This window comes from Homarus americanus, unplaced genomic scaffold (assembly GCF_018991925.1).
Source record: "Homarus americanus isolate GMGI-L3 unplaced genomic scaffold, GMGI_Hamer_2.0 scaffold28, whole genome shotgun sequence".
Taxonomy (NCBI): Eukaryota; Metazoa; Arthropoda; class Malacostraca; order Decapoda; family Nephropidae; genus Homarus; species Homarus americanus.
Genome location: NW_024742238.1, coordinates 8,033,629 through 8,060,439, shown reverse-complemented (window position 1 = coordinate 8,060,439; position 26,811 = coordinate 8,033,629). Strand labels below are relative to the sequence as shown.

At 39.0% G+C, this 26,811-nt stretch overlaps 1 protein-coding gene across 2 annotated transcripts; it reads left to right on the top strand.

Annotated features, from left to right (window-relative positions):
- LOC121876608 (mucin-5AC-like) lies at positions 1-26,811 on the top strand. Of its 2 annotated transcripts, XM_042381824.1 has the most exons (16): positions 1-104; positions 470-610; positions 1,342-1,457; positions 3,408-3,607; positions 5,028-7,878; positions 8,333-8,536; positions 9,691-9,858; positions 10,907-11,042; positions 11,590-11,919; positions 14,071-14,103; positions 17,634-17,768; positions 18,740-18,850; positions 21,364-21,539; positions 22,143-22,312; positions 25,565-25,681; positions 26,080-26,811. In XM_042381824.1, exons 2-16 carry the CDS (start codon positions 534-536, stop codon positions 26,230-26,232), a joined length of 4,977 nt encoding a protein of 1,658 aa, XP_042237758.1. In that variant the 5' UTR covers positions 1-104; positions 470-533; the 3' UTR covers positions 26,233-26,811. The 2 variants fall into 2 exon arrangements, with proteins under 2 accessions (XP_042237758.1, XP_042237759.1); XM_042381825.1 differs by lacking the exon at positions 14,071-14,103.

The following is a 26,811-nucleotide window of genomic DNA, read 5'->3' as shown; positions in this document are numbered from 1 at the left end:
ATGGTGGGAAGCTGAGGGTAACTCGGGGAGACTCATGGATACAAGACCTGGCTGTGCTCGACTCTCCTGCCTTTAAAGCTAAGGCAACCAAGTACGAGAAAATGGTAAGATAATCACCAGTTTAGCTTTGTCTATAATATGTGTAATAATTTGACAAGTACATCTATACATTTTTATCAATACTGTACAGTGCTAGATTAAATTGCCTCCTCTTATCCTACTACACATTGTATGGTACATGTATCCTAAATGAACTGCTCAGGTATATAATGAGAATTGTTTTGTTTTTAGTCAAGTATTCGATCTAATCCTGTTGGGAAGCACCGGTTACTGGTTCTTGATTTGGCACCATAAGCTCATATATACAGTACTTGTATCATAAAGTTGTGTGACAAAGATGTGGATCATTGACTAGATTGACTACTCTTATTGTTTGGTAATACTGTATAATTAAAGTCTTCTATTTCAGCTGGAGAGGTTATGAGAACAGCTTCCTGAAGGGGTCGCTGAGGAAAGCCAAAGTAGTACGCTTCATGAAGAACCCCGTTGACAACCCTAACGGCCTCACCATGCACTTCAGACTCGCCTTAGACCGACGGAAGATGCCCAGGTGGGATCTATATAAACAATGTTACCTGTATATATCAGTCACATAGTTATGTTGAATTTATTTCATATTATTTATCATTTCTGTAACCTTTAAGTTGATTTAAGAGATAAGTCTTTCATAACATGTTTAAAAATAACAGAAGACAACGTCATGTGATTATTGTTACAACCCTGTGTGTACCTGTACTGTTTGTTTCCTCTTGGGTGCACAGTTAAGGGACTGAAGTATTATATGATGGAAATAAGCAAATGGTGGCTTTCTTGGGTTATCCTTGGTCAGGTCAACTTCCTGTTTACCATTGTTCATACACATGCACTGTCTTTGTAAATTGTATACCTGCACAGTTTATATACATTATATACCTGCACTATGTACACTCGCCACAAAATGTTCTCCAATAGCTGGACACGACAGACTAGGTTATAAGTTCTATGGCTCGTGTCATCTCAGAATGGCTGGTATGCCTGGTTCGATATTTCATAATTATATGTGTTGCTTGTCTTTATAGTACAGTATTTACAGGCGAAAAGAAGTAATATTATTTTCAGTAACGTCTTCAGAGAACAATATTCAGATTTCTTGTTCGTTGATCATATTGTATAACCCTTAGAGTGTTTGAGGACATTTTGTGGCGACTGTACATTTTGCTCTTGCCTACGGTATGTACATCCTGAATCAATGTGAACTTGTATGACGATTGTAATTAATAAATATATATCTTATCCCGGCAGCCATGTGGACAACACAGAGCTGGCGGTGCAGGACGTGCTGCTACAAGAGCTGATGAGTTTGGAGCCTGTAGCCTTCCACAATGTGGCCGTTGATATAGACTCACTTAATCTGGCCAGTAAGTACTCACCTCAACACAGTTGCTTCAATGTTGTGTAGAACCGTTTCTGAGAGGAGAGGTTAAGGTCCAGAGAATAACAGTAAACAGTAAATATTACAGTATCTGAAGATGAATGTTATGCATCCAAGTTGTTTTCACTTCAGTAAAACCGGGATGGAAGCTTTTGAGGTTGGGGCCACATCAGACTCACGAGGGCTCTTCGCAGACCACCTATTATTTTTCTCAAGTTATTAATAATCTTGCAGATTTAATGGACATGATAGTAGACAGTTATCAAACAGGGAGGTACTACAGCCTGGGAAGATATTGGAAGCATAATGTGTTGTCTAATGGTAGACCCTGCTGCCATATGGCATCTAAAAATTGTGACCAAGTCCCAGGTTGCTGAACTGACTTTCTGCCTCATTTACACACAATTGTAGGGTCTCAATTGTTTCTCTTACTATTGACAACACAACATACATATATTGTTTCTCACTCTTGATTTATTTTTATTTGTTTTTATTTTATTACTATAATTGTTATTTATTTTATAAATTATTATTATTATTATTATTATTATTATTATTATTTTGTCCTCCAGGCCCTGATGTGGATCAGTGACCTGTGCCCAGGTGGGCTCATCCCATAAAAAATAAATAAATAAATAAATAAATAAATAAATCCTAGTGCAGTCCCACATGGCTTTTTATAATCAGATTGAGAATTTTTAGACTTAACATACTTTGTAAAGCCCAATCGTTTCTCCTTATTATATGCTCTTTTTTTATTCATTATTTTTATTTTTTATTTTTTCTATATTTCTTTCGCTGGGATCTGGTTGTCTTACTCCTGAAGGGGTGAAAATTCAAGGGCGACTTCTGAAATGAACTGAATTGAAATTAAACTAAACAAAATGAAGCTCATATGATGTATGGTACTGCTTGTGTGCAGCAACCAACTTGTCGAGGTCTTCCTGAAGAGTAGATGCCACAGCCCTCATTAGGTCACAGAGATGATCATCTTCAAGGCGACTGCAGAGATGATTCTTGATATGCTTCATCTTGGAAAGTTCTTGCTGGCAGATGAGTGTTGAGTTAAAAAGACAGAGTGTGCACCTTGCCCTTTCCTGTATCTCTTGAATCTGAGCTTCAGGAAGACCCTTATAGAAACCTATCAGACCAGCACCTTTATCAACAGTGTGTTTCTTGCCCTTTTGAAACTGCAACTCAAGAACCTCCATGAATGTACAATCAGACTAAAGATGCTTATTGAAAAACAAAATAAGAATGATTGAACCAGTATAAAAATAAATCTTAAACATGTCCCCTTAAAATACACTGATTCAAATATGGTTGCAAGCCAACACCCTCGGTTTCCCATCCCTGCATTAAAAGATAACAGAGAAGATTTATTTATTTATTTCTCTCTACTGTAAATTCAGTTGTTTACAGAGGCAGAGGTGAATGCCACGGCACAGTCGCAGTCTATTTATACTGGTTGTAATACTTTCCTAAACCGTGATTTTTAATGGATATAAACAATGAGTCATTGACAACATGAAACTTATTGGAACTTATCTCAAGGATGGATGGCCTAGCTCAGGTTAGGCATTACACCACCTTACTAAAATCTGCCAGTGTTCTATTAAGTGTTTTTCTTGAGTATATTGGATGAAGACAGTCCTGTGTATCCAGATTCCTGCTGTCTATTTGTTAAGAGTGAATTAGTGGGTGAATCAGCCATCCAACTTTCTCCCCACATTTGGTTTAGCATCAATCAGTGACCGAGAGGTTTATAGAATTGCTGATGCTGCTATGAAAAATTAATTCGTAAAGAATGGAGCATAAGCCATGTAGACCTACCCCCAACTCACCAAAACCCCAAAAAACAATCCCCCATTTATTTATAACTTGTAGATGTTTGAGATTAAATACAGTATAACACAAAATTGTCCTCATTGTGCAGGAGAAACAGAGGCTGGAGGGTTGGTGGCCGCAGCACCCTCGTCGTCGTCAACGTCTTCATTGTCAAAGCCAAGAGACGACGACGACGTACAGGTAATCAAAGTGGAAGGGACACAAGAGGCTCCAGGGGGCGCTATCATGATCCGTAAACCTTCAGGATCTGCCACCAGGAGGCAGGAGGAGGAGGGGCTGCCCCAACCGGTGAGCTTTCATGTTGACACTGCTTCTTACAATCCTTTACATCAAGGTAACCCACAACACACCCCCCCTATGTAGAAGTGTGACCCACAACACAACATGTGCTCTGGCTGTGTCTGCCATTGTTCAGATGGGCCAAAATTTTAACTATCTATACCGAACCTGCGGTGAAGCATAATGTAAATACTTTTTTTTATTTCCTCCTGATTTATTCTGATTGAGTAAAAGGTTGATATAGAGTGAGCTTACTCTAGGGGCGGATCCAGGAATATCAAGAAGTTATAAATGGAGGAACATGGCGAGCACAGCGAACCCACCCAGCTGGGGGTTTTGGGGGTGGTGCTGTAAGCCCTCAGAATTTTTTTTAAATCTGACCGATATTATGGCATTTTGGGGCCAATTTGAAGTCATGTGCACTTGATATTAGGAGATATTCTGAGGTTAGTAGTAATTACGTTTTACTATACATAAACGCCTGAGTGCAATACAGTACAGTGGTCCCTCGATTAACAAGCACAATTGGTTCCACAGAGTCAGACGTTAACTGAATCTATTATTTCAATGGGATATTGGGTAATTGGTGCTAACTCACTGGAAAAGTAAATACAAAGTACTGTATACTGGTAATAGAATTAATATAACTTTAAATATAAACAAACTGTACAATAATAAATAAAAAACATTGAATACTGTATTTTAAATTATTTGAGGTGTCGTATTACCCGCAGCTTTGTTTACATAGCAAACAGCCGATTGTAGAGGCAGTCGATGATGACATGCCATGCCATATTCTTTACAGAGTGCATTGGTTCTAATGCCTTCTTCATATTTCTTAATAATTTCTGCACTGTATATTATCAATATATTAACCAAATTTCAGAATGACCAATAATTTTGATATAAAAAATGCAAAAATATTCAAGAGCACAGCTTTCTTGATGTTTACTCCACTGGAAACGAATGTAAACATAGAACCAATTACTGTATTGGTGGACTAGCCGATTAGCTGATGCTCACACCAAGGCGTGTTTCTCGTAAGGCTGTCGTTAATAGAAGTTGTACTCGTTAATAGAACTGAAAATCCTTATGGGGGGTAATTCGTGAACTGAAATCTTGTAAATTAAACCGCTGGTTAATGGAGGGACCACTGTACTGCATTAAAGAATCCGGACCCCCAGGGAACCTGCCCTGGACCAGCCCCTGCACTCTAGGTACATAAAACACTTGATGATGGTGCCTGAATGTTCTCGAGTTTAAATATACAGTATATGATTAATAAAGTAAAAGTAAATTGACTCTGTAAATAACCAGTCCCTTGATTGAAATTTCTAAAACTAAAATGCTGATGATCAGAATAGTGAGGAGATTTTATGATGTGTGGTTAATACAATATATTTATTCTAAGTTATTTTTTCATTCACAGGAAGTAGATGAGCCTGTGAGCAGTACAGTAGCCAACCTCATCTACCAGTTTGGTCCGTGGCGGCCCATTGATCCTTTCAACGCCTTTAGACCCGCCCCACCTGGCCGCCCCTCTTCCTCCCCAGCCCCTCCTAACTCACCGACACGAGACAATACACATTCATTTTACAACCCAACTGTTAGACCTCCCCATGAGTTGCCTTCAGCCTCCAGACCTGTAGCCAGTCCTGACATCATTATTATCCCTCCATCAACAACAACTAAACCCACAACAATGACAACAACAACAACAACAACAACTACTACTAGTCCCACGACTCTTACCACAACTACCACTACCACACCCATAACAACAACAACTACCATAACTACGTCATCCATGCCACGGCCAACAACAGTGTCTGTACAGTTCAATGAGAGAGTTGGTATTGCTGGTGAAGGTTCCTCAGGCCAAGATGACAGGATGATCACCACCAAGAGAAGTCCATCAAGAGAAGAGTTTCATGCCTTCTTGGCAGACTTGCTGTTCTTCACAACACCACGGCCACAATCTACTGTAGGAGTGACTCGTCCTCAGCCTCAACTACCTCACCGTGTGATCCCATTATCTGAGTCAACCTTCAGTAGTGGTCAGGGACGTCCTGAAGCTCAAAACAGTCATCCCCTGAACTCTGAGGATCGACTTGTAACATTTCAGAGCATTGTGCAACATAACAAAAGACGTCCATCATACTCTACATCTCAGTCCTCATCTGTCAGTAACACAGCAACAACCGTCTCCATGCACACTCCCGGGTCTCCTCACGTGACCTCCTACTCTGGTGTCAGGCAACCCTTGCCACCCAGACCACCACCAGGAATTCAGTTTCCACACGACAAGTTCCGGTATCCAAGTTCATCGTCATCGCCCACCGCACCTTCAGCAGGTACAACATCGTTCAGCATCTGGGACCTTCTCACCACTAGGAAGCCTCTCATACTGAACACAGAGCTTGTAACATCAACCAGCACGGATATAGAGTATGGGTCGACAGATCAGTATGGTGTCAACACACAACAAGAAACCACACGTCACTATGGTCCTGTTTACAGACCAGCCAGCAGTAGTTCACTGGCACCTGTTTATAGACCTGATTTACCAGCATATACACACACTGGTGAATATGCTGCCACTGATCAGTATGGCCCAATTTTTCAGTCAAGCAGTGAACCAGCGCCTCTAAAAGACTTCACTGATGATCAGAATTATGTGACAGTTCCAGTAATCTCCGGCAACAATGTAAGGTATATGATGGTAAACAGAACCCGCACCAACTACCCCAATGTTGTGATCGTTAATCTTCAGGCGACGCCCGAGGGGGGATCAACAACTCCCATGACGCCCACACGTGGAGGTTCACGCAGACTTAATACTAAATTCCTAGAAGATGCATTTAAAGCTGTCTTGCAGAGTTCAAACTACCGCGGTGTTGATAGAGCACCAAATGGTGACGAGTCCGGTCAAGGTTTCTCGATCAGAAGAGGTAAACCAATTGACCTTGATGTACCAGACTCGCCAGCTCCACTACTTGATGGTGAAACTCATGAGTCAATATCTCTTTGGTCCTTCTTGAGAAACCTCAGTCAAGTTTACCTCTCAGATCCTGCCATCATACAACAGCTGCAGTATTTTGAGAAAGCTGCATTAGAAGCTGTGAACAACCACAGATCGACAACAGAATCTCCTTTACCTTCAACCACCCAGTCAGAAGCAACAACTTCAACATCATTAATGACGCCATTCTTCCAGCACCTTCACGGATCTACTGCTCACAGGGACACGACTGCAGCCCCATTCCTGAAAAACACTAATGTTGTACCAAGTCGTCCTTCTCCAGAATATACTTACATTCCTCTGCATGGTGACAACACAGAACAGCAGCCCAGTCAGTTCTCTCCAAAATTAGGTACAGCGTTAAGGAATAATCCAGTTACTGTAGTGCTAGAGAAATTGTCTTCTGAACCTTTAACAACTACACCACCACAAATTTCGCCTCACCCTTTCCGACCTGCAATGTCTTCTCCATACACAACTCTCTTCATGACAGGTGTCAGTGGAAAAAGCTCCTCCAACCCCCAGATTATCAGTGTCTCCAGCAGATCACCTGCATCATCTTCTCCAGGTTCTCTCAACATGAACTCACCCATCCATACATTTGTGCTAAAAGAAGGACAGTCAATGGAAGAACTTCTTCAAGAAATTTTCGACACCATATCATTGGAGGAAGAAAATGAGACTCGCCCCACCATGGATGCACCAGATGAAGAAACAGAGACGACAACCTCGGAGTCTGAGACCACTTACCAGACGACCCACACTGCTGACAGTCGCAGCAATGTTCTGGAATCCATCAATGAAATTATCTTTCAGTATCTTAATGATATGACCAAAACCCCTGAGAGTCAGGATAACCATACCTTAACAACAGCCCCCCTGACCACTCCACGCACCACCTTGCCTACCACACAAGACACCACCCAACTCACCACGCTTGACACTACTAAACCATCAACCATTTATGAAACCACTAAAGCTTCCACAACGGTTGAAGTTCCTAAACCTTCCACCACCCGAAATTTCAATCTTGAACTCTTCCCCGTCATGACGCGCCCCATGTCTCCAATAAGACTCGCAACAACACCACGACCTTATGAGATGCTTGACGATGAGGACAATGAGATCAAGACTACAGTCATAGGCGATGGAATGATGTCGTCAGCAGAAGAGAGAACTGAAACTTCTGTGGACGTGTCATACAGTGTTCACACAGGCACCACTGAACATTTATCTGCCAATAATCGCACAGCTCCAGGTATGCAGAGCAGTTTTATATACTACAGTATTATATAAGTTTTATTTTGATAATTTCACCCAGTGTACTGTACTCACTTATATATATATCCCTTCTCACAAGTAAAAAATACAATACGTATACGCATTTCACAGTAATGTAATTCATTACTAAAGTAATGTAAAGAATTAAAGATCCAACAACAGTTAGTATACTGTAGTCTGAAATGGTATAATGATTATCCTAGAATGTGTTAGTTACCTTTATTTAGTGTATTAATAAATATAAATGGCTTTTATCATCAATCACCAATGAGACTGATATAAAGACTTTCTCAGAATGGGATAGTTACAGTACCGTCATATAGTGAAGTAACTATTATTGACCATCATTAGGCTGCATAGATTGATATAACAGATACTGAATAATGACTTATCTTTGGTATATTAATAAACGTATTTTGCCATCACTCAAGCCTGCAGGAACCTTTCACAATTCCGGTGTGGGAGTGGTGAGTGCATTGCCGAGTTCTCCCGCTGTAACCTAATGCAGGACTGCCGGGACAACTCTGACGAGGTGAACTGTACCTGCTCTGACTTCCTCAGGAGTAAGTTCCTCAACCGTAAGATCTGTGATGGTATCGTTGACTGCTGGGACCACTCTGATGAGGCTGATTGTGGTGAGTTATTACTGTTTCTTTCTCTCTACATATTATTATTTACTGATTCTCTCCATTTATTACTATTCACCTTCCTATAGTTACTTATAATTATCTTTCCTACCTATTACTATCTTCGTTCTGAACAGCATTCTAAAATTCCTCACACTTATTGGATATAACTATGTACTGTATACCATAACCACTGTAAATATCATTGTCATGTGGGTGTTTTTATTGAGTGGATGCTAACTTTAGGTCTACAGACATTACAATAAACATCTTTGTGGTTGTAAAGTACACAGATTCTAATAGACCATTATGTGTCGACTCTGACCCCCTAAATGTCACACATTGAACTAGCCAGACAAAAATTACCACGACAGTGAGTGATGGATACAAATGTGTTGAGAGATGAGATAATTCTGGGTTAATTTTTTTTTCCAAGAAATGAACTCTGAAGTAGCCCAGGCATCCTAAGATTCTTTATGTTGTATTATGACTAGGACCCGCTGGGGCTGTGGTCAGAACGGCTGTGGGGTTAGATTAGCTTAGCTTTATTTTAGAACCCTTCAAGATATTTTAATATATTACATTGATAAGTTATGAGATGTTAAAGCAATATTGGTAATAATCAGTTAGTAAATTCAAACATATTTACATGGTAAAATCATATGCAAATACGCTATAGTAAAATGCTGTAGTAATTATTCACATGGTACAATACAGTAATGCATATACAACACACATTAAAGTTACACTGTACTTAATCATCGGTAAAATAGCCAGTGGATATTTGGCTAGATAGTGGTGGTAAGCCCTGCCTTCTTAATTTCCCTGAATAACTTGGCATTATCTGTGAACATATGCTCGGTCACTAATAACAACCTACGACCCATTACCACTACTACCACCATCACCCGTGTTACTAGATATAAACAGATTACACTAAATATAAACAGTTAGCACTAAATATTAACAAATTACACTAAATATATTAACACTGGATTGACCAATTTTCCACCAGCCTCTAACGTACACGGTGTTGCCAATTCATCATCACTGTTACACCCTTCACCTCTCTACCCTTCTCTATACAGTTACAGTGTTGCATCCGCCCTGTAATAACCAGATTTCCTTCATCCCGTCTTTCTTTCTCTCTCTCTCTCTCTCAGAATGGTGTAAGCCGGGTCAGTTCATTTGCTCTGGGTCGAGTCAGTGTATTGAGCAGAGTCAGGTGTGTGATGGCTCGACAGACTGTGAGGGAGGCGACGACGAGAAGACCTGTGTGACCATTGCCCCAGATCTGCCCGCTGCCAACTCGCTCAACTACCACGATGAAGGTCAGATTTTTAACACCTCCCTAGATTTTCCTGAAGTTGTGTTTGTAAAGTATTTTTTATTATTATTATTATTTGGGCTGTATGTGTAATTTTGTTATTATGTTTGGCCTTTGGCTTATAAAAATTAGGAGAAAGGGGAAGAATTATGTTAGTGTGTATGTACCATCTGAATTTAAGACAAAAAATAATTAGTTTATATCAGTGCAACAATGATCTAGTGACCCTCTGAAGAGCTAGGCACCACATGCAATATTGCAAAAGATGATTATTTATAAGAATATTTGATGAAACTTTGGTTATGGTGGAGCACACTGCTAACACAAGAAGTTGTTCAATTTCGTTCATTTTATCCACAGGTGTTCTTTGGGTGAAAGTAAGTCATAAAAATGATTCAACAATGCACAGACCCTACTAGAACCTGACCTAATCAAAGAAACCTTCATAACCTTACCTAAATGGACCCCCCACTACCATATATTAAACAGAAAGTACTTATTATGATACCTGGTACCTATGAAAGCAACTTTCTTTAAGCATCAGGGTGTAATTTTAACCCTTTTTTTATTACGTGGGTGTATGCTTGGACCGAGTGGGTTGGTTGTTGCACTGAAACAAATTAAGCGCAAACGACAACATGCGTTGACACGGCAGATTTTTCGGCTGCATATTTATGGTAAATAATTAATTTATTTGCTTACAAATCACATAGAGATATCATTTTAGTGTCATATGATCAGTTTTTCGCCATGTTTTACCTCGGAATTTCCCTCATTCTTCATACCCTGTCCACTACGGGTGATTTATGATTGTAAATAGAGAAAAACTAAAAAAATAATAATAATAATAATTATAATTAAAATAAAGTTGTCATGGAAAAAATGAACGAAATCGAACAACTCCTTTTGCTATTAGACATCTGATCCACTATTACCGAAACTTTTATCCGTCATCATTATGTGTTAAGTTGGGATATTTGAAAATGTTTGTGTTCAATAGGGTGATTCATAGGGTGATGTTTGTCAAGATATATAACTGTGGGTGTTAACAGGTTACCTGATGGTGAGGAAGAAAGGTGTGTGGGGAAAGCTGTGTCTGGAGAACTTCGAGAGAGTCACCTCCCGAGCAGCCACCTCCTGGACCGTGTCAGACCTCGGCCAGGCAGTGTGTAAAACTCTCACCTTCAGGTATTTTTCTTAAATTTCTCTGTTTTCCTAATATATAAACAACTATTTTTAATATGAACAGAGCATTCATGGAGGTACATATTATGACTTGAGAATATTTTTTTTTTACCTAATATGTAGGCTATGTTTGTCTTCCCAGTTAGTTACATCAGAGATATAGTACAACTTCTCAATCCTATCTCATATTCATTGCCATTATCTTGGTCCTTTATTCTCTATATTCTAATGTTTTAAGTGCCTTTACCTCACCTTCTCCTAGTTCATAGGGGTCATGTTCATTCTTGGTAGTCCAGGCTGAAGGTGACTTCTTAATTTATTTGATAACTAGATTAATGCTTGGAATGGATTTGTTATTTTTCTGATTTCATAAAAATGCTGAAGGATGTATAGTATAGTACAGTATAGTAGTAGAGCTATTTTGAAGATTCATGATGTACCAGTTTAGAATGAAAGAAGTGCAGTTAATTGGAAATACTGTAATTATGTAATACCCTATAGTACTAAGAAAAATACTACTGCTATGATGACTTTTGGCTTTTCTTGGCAGTGACTTCACTCGGGTGGAGCGCCAGGAAGACCCCTCGCCTGTGAACCGTGCAGTACCTCGACTCCCTCCTGGCTACCCAACCATCACGGCCCGGACCAACACCTCCCTCAACAATGCCACATCTCCCACCTACTTTGAAATTCATGTCACAAACTCACTAACGCTGCCGTCTCGTGCCCGCTCACTCTCACATGGTGAGAATACTGCTACGGACCTCAGACTCTCTTTGGAGTTCGAGAAGACGAGCTGTCCGAAGAGGGATGTGGTGAGGGTGGCATGTTCCAACCTCCAGTGTGGTATGAGGCCCCGCGCCGTCAGCCACCGTGCCAGGTAACTTTTCCTCATAATTTACACTGGGTTATGCCACGCACTGCTCAATAGATCCATAATTATGGATTGACACGTTGTAATGTATGTCTGTATTTTGAATGTTATAGTGTCAGTCAGATTATGAACAATTGTATTGTCTGACACATTGTGAAAAGTATAGAGGAGTGATTTTATGACAGATATATATTGTGTGAGATAAGTGTATACAGTAGTAAGTTAGACTTGTGACTAAAAAATAAATGCAAGGGGGGAAAGTTCAACATAATAATATGAAGGATACATCATTGGTGTGCTAGTTAGGAAGGATCTGATGTGAATGACATAGACTAAGCCTTGATATATGTGTCTCAACCCTTTTGTTGTAATTCTCACACTTACCATTTTATTCAGGCTACCACCAGACGATTTTATTCAGCTTAGGGTAACCTCCACAGCTAAAGGGTTAAAAATCAACTGTAGTCTTGAATTTTAAATACAGTACTGTAGATATAAAAGTATGGACAAGGCATGACTACTGTACAGTACTTGACTCCTTCATGACCTTCACCTGCACCAATAGGAACCTTAGGTAAAACAAGTTCAAAAAGTGACCACCTGTACTCTGAATAATCCTGAAGATGTGTGTAGATGCTGTGTCAGTAGTAACACCAGGTGGCTTGGAGATTTGTGTAAGAAAGTAATAGAAAGACTGGGAAAGCATTTCACGAAGATGTTATACAGTACATGGATATTGACGTGGTGTAAGAGTACTTGAATATGACCTCACCAACAAATGCTTTTCTCATAAGCCTCACTGATAGAGAGACTTGATAAGGAAATCATAATCTGGTGATGCTTTGTATGTCTTTTCCTTCCTCAAGACTCGTCCTCACAGCATGATACACGTGACAGTGCCCTTATCTGCACCCTTAGTACTGTTTATTGCACCTTCAGATCTACACTGTATTGTTACTTGTGACTGAAAACTCATTCTATGTTGACCGAAATGACGATACAGCAGTTTTCTATCTGTTAATTTCATAATGCACTAACATTCAGAGACTGTGTGTGCCATTCTTGAGCATTGTGTATTTTTCTCTCTGTTTTGTAATTCTCATTAATAGCCCATACTTACAAGATTTGTCATTTAAATCAACTAAAGAAAAAAAAACATAATTTTATCACCAAATCCTATGAAGGGTTTGAGGGTGTCATGATACTATTTTTTTTCCAATTACGTACAGTAGAGGTTAATAGTGTCTGTGAATGGGAACACAATTCATTAGAGTCAAGTTAACTGTGAATCTGCAAGGAGACCCCACACCATGTACAAAAATTCACCTGGGTTGGAAAGATAAATGTATACCGGTATCTTCTAACCTGGGTAAATTTTTATACCAGGGGTCAATATAGGGATTCACAGTTGATATGACATTAATTAATTTTCTTCTCATAGACACACTATTAATGATTATTGTATAAATGTAGGAATATACACTTTATAATGCCACCTTTGAACTGTGGAAGTGATCACTTAAAACAGTGAGGTAAATATCCAGGCATGATGTGAATGAAGCCTACACTAATATCCTATAGACTTACACTCTCTTGTGAGTGATTGGGTGTTGGCATCAATGATGTTCCTCTCATTGGATGGGCTGTTAAATAAAGAAAATTTCTATGTCTAACACCTGCTGGCATACACTAATTTGGGGGTTTCTGAAGGCTCAGTGGCAACTAACTTAAATACTGTACTTATATTTTGTTGAGTTCACAGGAAGAACCCTAATAGATTTAGAGAATCTCAGTTTAGGTCATCCAGCAGTGTTGGTCTACTGGGTGTGACAACTGAACCTCTATTTAGTGTATTCCAGCTGTGTAATATTCCTTTTGCACTCAAAGAGTTTCACCTGTAAATACTGAAATTCTTCTTAAAAGCATACTGGCAGCTGTGAGAAAATTATACACACCAAGAAGTGAGCAAATTTAGTGATAACATGTTATGATTTATGAGTCATTTTGATGAAAGTTTCAAAACATTGCCAGTGATGTGAGATCTATCAATCTGCACCTGTCTATTCAAAACTAATTTATTGTCTGCTTCTGTAATATCCTCCAGGTGCCTCCTTTCTTGTTCTACATGTATACTCCTTCAACCATTGAACTTTGCAGGTATTACAGAAGTGGGAACCTACGACAAGCTCGGTAGGTACAGTCCTCACTCTTACCCTTACTCTTATTTGCCATCTTTGCTGGAAAGTAGAAACAAACCCTCACTACCAGATCTGGCTATGATGTCACACACTTTACAACCAACATAACTTAATCCCATCTCACAACGGGAATATTGTTTGATCTCTGTTAGGTTAGTTCAGGCTTGGTATGATTAACTTGGTCAAAAGGTAGATAAGTAAAGTACCCGGTAAATATTCTTTAATTCCCTCAAAGTTGTGTCATCACTTGGCCAGACATGATCTCGGTGGTTTCTTTCGGGAACATTCTTTGTGTGGCTGTCCTTTTTCTATCTCACACAGTTTGCTCAGCTTCCTCATTTTCCCATACTTGTTACAGTACATACCTGTACTTATTTTCTCCACATCATTCATCAGGGAGGTTTTAAAATTTTGCATAAAAACTTGTGAATCATAAAAATTTGGAATGATGCTATTTCAAGTTCACTTTTAATTTACATCTACTGTACTTAGTTCCCCTTTGTTGTATATTTAAAGTTTTTCCACATCACTTTCTATAAAAATAAAAATTCATTTAGCAAAAACATTAATGGCTTGAGGGATCTGAATCAGTGTTTATTAATTACTGAGGCTTAGTATGTGTGTATCAATTAACACAGTGTGGGGGAATGTGGAGGCAGAGTTTTTACTGCATACAACAGCTTCTAAGCATGTATGTGTGTTTAACAGTTTTGCTTTACAGCTTACTGACAGTTTGACTCTTTCCCTTGTGCTGTGTGAACCATGCCCCAGAAATCAGGGCTAACTACTGTACTCCTTGCCTTCCTTTTCCTACCCTGTCATTCTGAGAGTCCGACTGTTTTGATGAACTCTCTCCTTGACACTCCTCTTGCTAACTTGTCATAGAGAGAATCAAGCTGTCAAGTCTCTCTGACACTTCTTTTGACAGCCTGTCATATACTAGAAGAGTAAAAGCTGGCTTGACTAACTCTCTCCCTGAAATGCCTCTTGCAAACATATCACACTGGGATAGTCAGGCTGTCTTAATGAATACAGTACAGTGCTCTTATTGGAACCCTAAAACTAACACTAATACCTAAGCAATGCATTTATGAGACCCTCCTTAGTGCTGTTCATCATTTGGGTCTTATGTACACTACAGGGTCTGTCATCTGGAATGAAACTGTGATATTATTTAACACACTCCTTAATAATATTAAGTTTAGCCTATACTCCAGATTAATGCCTCTGGTAGTTCAAATTAGGCATTTCGGTCTGTAGAATGATAATGTCAAAAAGTAGTTGTCTTAACTCTATGGAGATTCTTGGTTTGCTTGATTTTCTTTTTAATTTATCTTTTAATTTCATATTCAAAGCAAAGTCAAATTTTACTTGCATGTTTATGGGAGGTCATATTTCCTTTATTTTTTGTAACTAAAGAAGTAAAAAGTGTTGAACTGTTAAGGATGACAATGTATAAACAACATAGAGGTCACCGGTACTCACCACAGCAGGTGTATGAGTAGTACAGCATTGCCCACGGTCTGTTTCATGAGCTTGTATCTGTATATAACCTGAAATACTGAATTAACTTGAGTATTGAATCACAAGAGTACAACATCCACCTCATGTGTGATAAATCCCCATATATATTTTGTGGTTTACCAAGTTTTCCTACATAGATTTTATTTTTTGCTAAGCCCATACATGGAGTATTATCTGCTAGTCTTCAGTTATAAATTTTATTGTAAAGTAGACCAGAGAAAATTATAAGTGTGATAACCAGAAAACATGAACACAACACCCACATCTGACTGTGCTGTACCAGGAAGCTGCTTGGTCGGTGTTGCAATGAAGAATCAAAAGCAAACCCATGGTTCTTTAGCCCCTTGAGTAGATGAGATAGTCGTTCAGTACCAAGTCATTGTACACATTACTCAAAGGCATAGGTCATCATATTTAAAGGATTAAGATTTAGTCCTCACTGCTTTCAAAGGTTGAAAATGTCCTGCTAAATATGCTAAGTCATTGTAGTCAGGGAATTGGTATCATATTCAAAGGGTTAAGTTGTTGTGTATTCAAAGGGTTAAGGAGGAAAGCAGAGGTTACCCAACTTCCATCACCAATCTAGAGTACATCTCATGGCCATCCAGTTTAAAAGCATTAATTCGTATGTTTTTGGTACTAGAAATTATTGAAATTACTCCCGGAAAAAGGCGAGGTCGATTTATTTTTTATCGTAAGACAGTAGAAACCCTCCACCCCCTCTCTTATCTGGAGACAGTAGATCCACCACTGAAGTACCTGTATTACTGTTGAGTTGTAGCCAGGAGTGTCATAGGATGAGCATGAGAGTAAAATAAAGAAATGCCAAACAGAATTATGCTTTGTGATGTCACAGTAATTTGTTTATGTTTGCTTATTATGTCTGTGACATGGTAATTTGTATTTATTTGCTTATGTCTGTGAGCTTTTTGGTCTACTAATCAAGATTTAGTATATGGTAAAGGTAGAACATTTGCTTTGTTTGTGTTTTCTTACTTGCTTTATAAACTTAGTGACTTTCATGCTATAAAAATTACATTGTCAAAATGATGCCATCAAGAAACTTGAAAGAAAGAGCACAGTTTCACTTTTCCAGTGAAAAAAAAAAGAAGTATAAAGGCATCCTGCTAATGCAGTATGTTATGGGTCACCAGATATGTTGGTTCAGTAATAGGTAAAACGGTATGATACCGTAGATTGTGAGTGCCTTAATAAGAAAGACTGACACTAATACAGGATTGTACTTGGTAACTTAGTGAGGATGTATGGAAGTGCCTGAATAAGAAAGGTTTGTAATACAGTGATATCCCTGTTAGCCGGAATTATTGGTGCAGAGCGCTTCCGGGAATGAGAGATTTCCGGGTAACAAGACGACTCTCTCGAACCCAGAAAAATATCCCTCACCCCCGGAATTTTCTGAGTATCGGGAAAATTTTCTCAGAATTTTCCAGAAAATGTGCCCCTCGGAAAATCTTTCCCAATGCCCGAATTTTCCAGAAAATTACGGCTTTGGAAACGATTTTCCGAGAAAATTTAAATTCCGGGTTTGAGGAATTCTGGCTAACGGAGATATTACTGTATATTAGGAACATACTGCATAATGTAATTTAGTGTTTGAGTTAGACAATATATACAGGCTATTTCAATATACAGGGTGATTCTCAAGTATGTGCAGTAAATTGCAGGGTGTATTCCTGGGATAATTCTAAGGCACCGTGTTGATGTGACCAAATTGTCAGAATTCTCTTAGTTTCCTAACTACCTGTACAGATATTTGTGTAATTTTATGCACATAACTCTACACAATGTTATACTGTTGCATTATTACAGTAAATATTCAAAATTCCCTCCCTTTGCCTCTGTTCATGGTGTCAGGTGTGTACAGAATATGTTCATGTTGAAGTTCCCAAAGAAGAAAGATTTGTACTGATATCATAATATTTATTGTAATTTGTTGAATGTGTTAGAGAGTGTATAATATCTATGTTTACTGGACAGGATTGTGGGTGGTAACAACAGTGGTCCTGGATCCTGGCCATGGCATGCAGCTCTCTACAAGGAGGGCGAGTACCAGTGTGGTGCCACCCTCATCAACCACCGCTGGCTTGTGTCTGCAGGCCACTGCTTCTTCGGGTGAGTCCTCCTTCCCCACCATTGACTTCATTTTTCTGTTGGTTTATATTGAATATTTCCTGTCTTCCCTTACCCCTAGTGCTTCATTACCCTTTACATGTAAACCTAGCAAAGATATAGCCTATAAGAGAATGGCTGATAGTTATAATAGGTCTTGGACAACAAAACAAGTGGTGCTATGGGGTAGAGTGTTAGAGTGAAGAGAATCTTGTCACCACCGAGATACAGTAAGGATGATCTGCTTGAGCCACTTTTGTGTGTTAGAGGATTGTACAGTCTTGTTCAAGATTCTTCGAACACTGCCGGTGACAGCTGGCAACTCAAGGCCGTTTGTTTACTATAGTACGTAGTATAATATAATACGAAACAGCAAAGCCCAACCAGTAAATTATACAATGAGGAACTAAGTAACCAATCACCGATCACTTTTACATTTATTCATAATTATTACGACATAAACAAACGGCCTTGTTTTGCCAGCTGTCTCCAGCAGTGTTCGAAGAATCTTGAATGAGACTGTACAAAGAGACAATGTCACCACTGGATGCATTTGGGTTTCATTATGTTTAATTTTATATGTTTGTTTCTCAATGAGAGTTGTGGGTAGTTAATTTTACATTCAATTATTCCTTATCTCATGCAGGTGTAAACTAAGGTAAATGGTAACTCATTAGTCTACCAATCACCCAACCATTACAAACAGCTGTTCATGCATAAAAAAAAAATGATAGTAATAATAATAATAATAATAATTCTAAAGGTTTATTTACTGTAGACGAGTTGCCACATCTCACCATGGGCCACCACTAAGTGTATCATTACTTTATTACTTTATCCTCTTCACCACTGATCGGCTCATTAGCAGCTTGGGAGCTTATTCACGTCTCTGTTGCGCATAGTTGGCAAGTACTGGTTCCAGAATACTTATGTTCATAACTGTACATAATTAACACCATCTTCTCATGGTGCAGGGCAACCAACCAGTACTGGGTGGCGCGGCTGGGAGCGCTGCGTCGAGGCACCAAGTTCCCCTCACCGTACGAGCAGTTGCGACACATCACCCACATCTTCATACATCCCGAGTAAGTACACCACTTCTCTCTCATTCATCCCGAGTAAGTACACCACTTCTCTCTCATACATCCCGAGTAAGTACACCACTTCTCTCTCATACATCCCGAGTAAGTACACCACTTCTCTCTCATACATCCCGAGTAAGTACTGTATATCACTTCTCACTAATACACCTTCTCTTACACTTGTCATCATGAATAGTGGTACACTCTCGCCATAACCATTCACCTTGCATAACACTTAGATAGTACTGTAATTTTGTTTTCTTCGAGGTTCACATTTTTCCAATGTTTCTCAGAGTTTATATAGTTCTCACACACTAGTTTGTGTGTGGTGTATCTGTTGAATACTTTCAAGATGATATACAGTATTACATTAACTAATTGGTTATGGGGTATATTACAACAGTACTTTGGAAGTGAATTGATTACAGTTTATAGATGAATTTGGTGTAAGTGGGTGTTTTTTATTCTTTAGCAGTGATTTAGTTTACTTTGTAAGTGGATCACAATATTCTAGTGAGTGGTAAGTGTGGTGATAGTGTGAGGTATGTATTTGGTACTTTGGAAGTGTTGTAAATCAACTTATAAGATGGTTGTAGTAACTGGGTGAGTTTAATGTTGGGTGGTGTAAATTCTGTACAGTATGAGGTAAAACTGGTAAGCAGGGCTGTGGAGTCGAAGACAAAACCTTCGACTCCGACTCCTCAAATTTTTATGCTTCCGACTCCGACTCCTTGGCCTATTTGTAACAACTATTTCTACCATCCTACTTGTAATTTGTATGTTGTAACCTGCATAGGTAAAAAGTAAAACACCGTGGCTATACTGCTACAGCTTTATTAATGATCTGGACGATATTTAAGAACTACAAAAAGATGATAGGCTTGACTTTCAAAGTTTCAATCAAAAGAAAAATAAATTTATTAAGAATTCAAGATATTAACTAGAAAACACCATTTACATGTATATCTAAAAGTTCGATCTCAGCATATGAATTTTGTTTAAGCTCATAATCTGATGTGGATCTAAATGATGATCCTACAATTCCTTTTAAAGTAAAGTTATATATTTATGTACATTAAAGAAATGAATACCTTATTAAGGAAAATGGATAAACCTTACATGATTAAGTTATTAAATTAAATTTGCCTTAATCTCACCAAAAACAGGTTGTAGCTAATTGTTTTGTAGCTGAGAGCCTCTGTGCAGTTTTCAACGAAACAAAATTTGATATAATTCAAAATTTCAAATGGTAAAGAAGAGACTATCGTCCAAAATTATAGTGCTATACTGTGCCTGCTACAATAAATTCATAATAATGCTTATAAAATGGAAATAAATTCTTTTAATAATTTAAGAAAATTAGTGGGATCAGTGGAATCACTGCAATGAATATGCCTGAGTTCATATATTTGTTCTTAGGAACAGAATAGCTTCAGTCGGAGTCGGAGTCTGGACAATTTTACCGACTCCGACTCCACAAGCCGAAATTTCCTCCGACTCCTCGACTCCGACTCCGACTCCACAGCCCTGATAGGTACTCCTGAATGTGCTGCTTAAGGATCTGTTAACCAAAATTTGATATCTTGATTATAACTTGTTCAAATGGCTTTTAGAAAATGTTCAAATGATTTTTAGAATATTTTAATTACTTTTGCAATGCTAATTACTCGCCACTTATGGGTTTTCGAGGTCATTTCTTGGTGCTTGTGTATTATTCTGGATGTACTTAAATAGTTAGGCACATTAAATTTTAGTTCAGAGAGAAAACGTATTTTTGGCCAAAAATCCTTTAAGGCTTAGACTTACAATTTTTGTCATTTTCGGCCAAAAAATGGATTTTGTTCAAAATTTCAGTATAGGTACTCCTGAATGTGCTGCTTAAGGATCTGTTAACCAAAATTTGATATCTTGATTATAACTTGTTCAAATGGCTTTTAGAAAATGTTCAAATGATTTTTAGAATATTTTAATTACTTTTGCAATGCTAATTACTCGCCACTTATGGGTTTTCGAGGTCATTTCTTGGTGCTTGTGTATTATTCTGGATGTACTTAAATAGTTAGGCACATTAAATTTTAGTTCAGAGAGAAAAAGTATTTTTGGCCAAAAATCCTTTAAGGCTTAAACTTACAATTTTTGTCATTTCGGCCAAAAAATGGATTTTGTTCAAAATTTCAGTATAGGTACTCCTGAATGTGCTGCTTAAGGATCTGTTAACCAAAATTTGATATCTTGATTATAACTTGTTCAAATGGCTTTTAGAAAATGTTCAAATGATTTTTAGAATATTTTAATTACTTTTGCAATGCTAATTACTCGCCACTTATGGGTTTTCGAGGTAATTTCTTGTTGCTTGTGTATTATTCTGGATGTACTTAAATAGTTAGGCACATTAAATTTTAGTTCAGAGAGAAAACGTATTTTCGGCCAAAAAAGTACTTTAAAGATGATGACATGCATAAAACTAGTAGGCTGAGACATGACTGAGCCTCACAGTGTGTGTGTGTGTGTTACAGGTATGAGGACACGGGCTTCATCAACGATATCTCACTTCTGCGGGTGGATGAACCAGTCAAGTTCACAGACTATGTTCGTCCTGTTTGTCTGCCGCCCCCAGGCTCACCAGTCCGCCACGGTCGCCTGTGTACCCTTGTGGGCTGGGGACAACTGTTTGAAGTTGGCAAAATATTCCGTGAGTGTGGACTGTTTCAACCACTATATTGCATATTTATTTTTTTTTTTTATGGGATTAGTCCACCAGGGCACAGGTCAATGACCCACATCAGGGCCTGGAGGGTGAAATAATAATAGTAATAATAATAATAAAAAAAAATATATATATAATAATACAGTAATAATAATAATAATAAAAAACATTAAAAAAATATAAATAAAATAAAAATTAATAGTGAGAAACGATATACAGTATGTATGTTGTGTTGTCAAAGTAAGAGTAACAATTGAGACCCTTCAATTGTGTGTAAATGAGGCAGAAAATCAGATCAGCAACCTGGGACTTGGTCACAATTTTTGTGATGCCATATGGCAGCAGGGTCTACCATTAGACAACACATTATGCTTCCAATATCTTTCCAGGCAGTAGTACCTCCCTGTTTGGTAGCTGCCTTACTACCTACTACCTTAACAATCTTAAAAATATTTTAAGTACAATGCAAAATGTATTGTTAACAACCACAATAAATGTACAGCATTATAACAAAAAAGACTAGAATCATATATACAGTACAGTAATAGTATTTGCCTGTTATTTTACTATTTCTTATGATGGTTACAGCTGACACACTGCAGGAGGTGCAGGTACCATTAATCTCTACATCAGAGTGCCGCAAGCGGACAGTATTCATCCCACTCTATCGTATCACTGAGGACATGTTTTGTGCCGGCTACGACCGTGGTGGTCGAGATGCCTGTCTTGGTGACTCTGGTGGACCACTCATGTGTCAGGTATGTATTCCACACTCTTGTTACCTTTCCATTTGTGTTATTGATTGTTAGGGAAAAAATGGCAAAGTTTGGTGTATGTTGCATGTTGAGAAAAATTTACTAATGTACACTGTTGTTATCATCACCGTTTGCAAAATATCGCTGAATTTTGTCAAATACTATGCTGGCAGAAATCCATTGTGTGGACATTTCAGCTACTGGTGAAAATTTGGCACGTAATATACTATATAGTTAATGAATACTGTGGTCAGTATATATCAGTTGTTGGATTAAACTGTATTGGGAAACGGAGGTATTACCTCCAATTTTGGGGCTTAGAATCTTGAGAATTATACAAGAGGCATACAATCACTAAATCATTGCCATATGAAAAAACTTTTATTTATTTTTTTTATGGAGGGGAATATGAGGGGATCCCTACGCATGAACCATGCGGCGGTCGACAAGGTCAAGAAGAAAACCCAGAAATTCAAGACGTGTGTTGAGTCAAATGATGAGCAGGACAGGAGGATGTATGCAAGAGCCAGAAACCAAGCAAAGATAAAATATAGAAGGGCTGAAAAGAAGTTCCAGAGGCTGGTTGCAAGCGGGGTCATTTCAAACCCAAAGGCGTTTTACCGCTATGCAAAGTCGAAATTAAATACGCAAGTAGGAGTATCAGACCTGAGGCTTGAAGATGGTAGTTACGCAGATTCTGTCTAGGATAAAGCTTGAGGCATTGAACAGCTTCGTTTCCTCGGTGTTCACAAGAGAGGATGCGATTAACCTTCCTGCGTTTGAGGACAGACGGTTCGACACAGCACAGACCCACATTGTGTTCACAGAAGAGGGTATTAGAAATAAACTGTCAAAGCTAAAGGCCCATAAGAGTCCCGGCCCTGACATGGTGCATCCTAGAGTGCTAAGAGAGTTGTGCAACGAGCTTGCCGAAACCCTGAAGATCCTGTTTTGTAAATGCCTGGATGAACAAAAGGTCCCCAGTGAATGGAAAGTTGCTTATGTGAGTCCTATCTTCAAGAAGGGCAATCATCTCTCCACAAACAACTATAGACCCGTGAGCCTGACCAGCATATGTAAAGTACTTGAGAGTATTATCAGAGATGCCGCGATGGAACATCTACTACGAAACAACCTTGTAAAGGATTGCCAACACGGTTTTATGCCGGGGCGCTCCTGCTTAACACAATTGCTCAAGGTAGTAGATATTTGGACCCATATTCTGGAACTGGGTGGTAATATCGACAATATTTACCTAAATTTTACCAAGGCTTTCAACAGTGTACCCCACGAAAGGCTGAAAATCAAACTGGAAGGGTATGGAATTCGGGGAAATGTCCTAGCGTGGCTAGAAGACTTTCCAAATGACCGCAAGCAGTGTGTGGTGATTAATGGCACAAAATCATCATCCGTACCTGTCACAAGTGGGGTACCACAGGGCAGTGTATTGGACCCGCTGTTGTTTGTTTGTTTCATAAATGACATGCCTGACGTTGTACACTCCTCCATACAAATGTTTGCCGATGACGCCAAGTGGGCTCCAAGAATGATCGAAGAAATGGCTGCTTAGATTCAGTGTCACGAAGTGTAAGAGGTTGCACCTGGGACTTACCAACAGTAAGGAGGCGTATCATATGTCCCAACAGGATGAAGAAACTGCACTATTTGAGACTGAATGTGAGATGGACCTAGGTGTGTATGTTGACAATGAGCTGAAGTTCTCGGGCCATTGCGAGAAGAAGGTAAATCAGGCAAATAAATTATTGGGTCTTATAAGAAGGTCGATCAGATATCTAGACGGTCCGTCCCTCGTAACGATCTTCAAGAGTGAAGTGCTTCCCCATCTGGAGTACTGTCACCCCGTCTGGTCCCCGAGATATGCTAGGGACTGTCAGTTGGTTGAAAGAGTTCAAAGGAGAGCCACCAGACTGGTGCCTGCACTTCAGCACCTCAGCTACCCTGAGAGATTGGAGCGCCTGAACTTGCTTAGCTTATATTGCAGACGGGCAAGGGGTGACATAATTGAGGTGTGTAAGCATCTCAAGATGCACTACTCAGTCGAGTGTTCTTACTTGGAGCTGGTAGACGCTCGCCCCACAAGGGGTCACAGCTCAAGATTGAAGAAGCCACAAGTTCCAGAAAACTGTGAGGGCAAACTTTTTCATTGTGAGAGCTGTGAACTGGAACAATCTACCCGAAAGTGTTGTGACGGCACCGAGTGTGAGCTCTTTCAAGACAAGACTTGACCAACACTGGAGCAAGTTCAGGTACATGCAGGAGCTGGTGCATGCCCAGTACTTGCCAACAGTGCATAACAGAGACTTGACCGATCGCCCAAGTGGCTAACGAGCCGATCAGTGGTGAAGAGGATAAAAGTAAAGTAACTCTGAAGGCTTCTTTGGTGTTAAATGTGTTTGAAGTTGCGTCATCACTTGTCTTTTGTCTTTTCTGGCATTTGGCTGATTTATACTCCTGGTTCACTGTTCTTTCATCCCCCAAGCCTCGTAATCATCAAAATTTACATGCATTTGTTGAAGCACAGTTTATTGCAGAGGAAAAGTCGATTTAGGACTTTGCATACTAAATACTGTATGCATAAAAAGGGGGTTTTTAATCTAGCATATAATAACCGTAGAGCCTTAATAAACATAACAAAAGTCATTTACTTGACCACCTATTAAAGTTTTGACCAAGATTTAAGTTTAACAAACAAAAATTAAGACCTAAACTCACTGGCCTAAATATCATGAGGGTCTAAGGCTACAGCCTTATTAGCTTTTTGGTTAATCTGGCCCTGCAGAAGACCATCAGTCAAGGTCACATCGTGCAAAACAGGGAAAGATGGAACACTTCTCAACACAGTCAAATGCTTGTCTGCTTGATTTATGATATTATTCTAAATCATACATTGAAACTCAAACAGTATCAATATCACTACCTGGAGCCATAGAACACTGTCATCAACAGCACTTACTGTACATGTATAATGATACTGTTGGGAATTCCTGGTGAGGCACTTTATTCCCTCCAACCCCACACCAGGACACCACAAATGTAACCAATTTTTTGTTTATACAGTACTGTATATATAATCAGTGTAAATATTAAGAAACATGCAAAGTAAAGCAGTTGGAAATGTAAAATGTGTGTAGTAATACAAAAGCCTTGAGGGAGCATACTGTACTAAGATGACTGGTAAATGAATTGTGTTGTAATACAGGGACTCGATATTATTAAATCCATATTGTGTTTCAGGAGCCTGACGGAGGATGGCAGCTGGTGGGGGTGACCAGCAATGGATATGGCTGTGCTCGCCCACACCGGCCAGGAGTATATACTAAGGTGGTCAAGTACCTCAGCTGGATGAACCAGGTGAGTGCAGCCTTTGTTCCTCACCCCACAGACACTATTCCTTCACTACCTGCTAAGTACTGTACAGTACAGTACTACAATCTATTGTGGAGTTGCCACTGGCTAATCTTTGACATGGTCATTTGACAACATAGTGACCCACAGGCTCCTCTGTAGTTTAAACTAGTTAATCATGAGCATTCTAGTCTTTCTTGGTAGTATAAACATAAACAATATTATTAAAATATAGGTGTATTGATAGTAGGTACACCCTTGTTATTAAGATGTAGAGAGTAAGGTACACCTACCTTATTAAGATACAGTTTTGTTAATAGTAAAATCCACTTGAATTAGTGGGGAGAGACATTTGTAAAGATGTACAGTACTCTTTAATAAACTGCTGACAATCCTACCTGCAGGTGATGGAGCTGACCAAGAGTAACCTGGTGGTGCCAGTCCCAGCCAGGTGTGAGGGCCACCGCTGTCCCCTCGGTCAGTGCCTCCCGAACTCCAATGTCTGCAATGGTTTTGTGGAGTGTTCTGACGGCTCTGATGAGAGAGACTGTGATTAGATAATGGACTCTATTCATTATTAAACTTTACACATTTATATCCCATCTCGGTTTCACATGAATGTGGTATAGAACAAATATAGTTTTATCTCATCATGTGACCTCATTTTATCGCATAATGCAAACTTGTTGAAGACCGTGGCCTTAATTGATAACATGATCTTACCTCATAACGTGAATTTCATCATATGAAGTGACCTTTGCCAGTGATGTGCCTTGTTTGCTATTTCAAGTTCATCAGGTTCTGGTAAAATAAATGAGTTTCCCTTGGCCAGTACCAGCTGTAGCTGCCCAGATATTTGTTCAAAGCTGTTATTGTTTTTGACACAATTACCAAAACCTTTGTTTTTCAAAGTCATTCATCACATGAATATCAGCCCACCTTCTTTGGATTTTATTATTATTATTTTTTTGTCATGAAAGAGTAAATGAAAATACCAAATAGTCATCTGCATTTTCCATGAAGATGCTATTTAGTGAAATGGATCAGTTCAGAATACAGTACAGTGCCTAAGAAACAAAACACATAATATAAAGGAAAATCAAGTGACTCAGAGTGGCTTGTACATGAAAGAACAA

Coding starts and splice junctions, on each gene's coding strand:
- LOC121876608 (XM_042381824.1), top strand. CDS start 534: ATGAAGAACCCCGTTGACAACCCTAACGGCCTCACCATGCACTTCAGA. Junction 8,537..9,690: donor CTCTGATGAGGCTGATTGTG/GTGAGTTATTAC, acceptor TCTCTCTCTCAG/AATGGTGTAAGCCGGGTCAG. Junction 14,104..17,633: donor GGGAACCTACGACAAGCTCG/GTAGGTACAGTC, acceptor TTTACTGGACAG/GATTGTGGGTGGTAACAACA.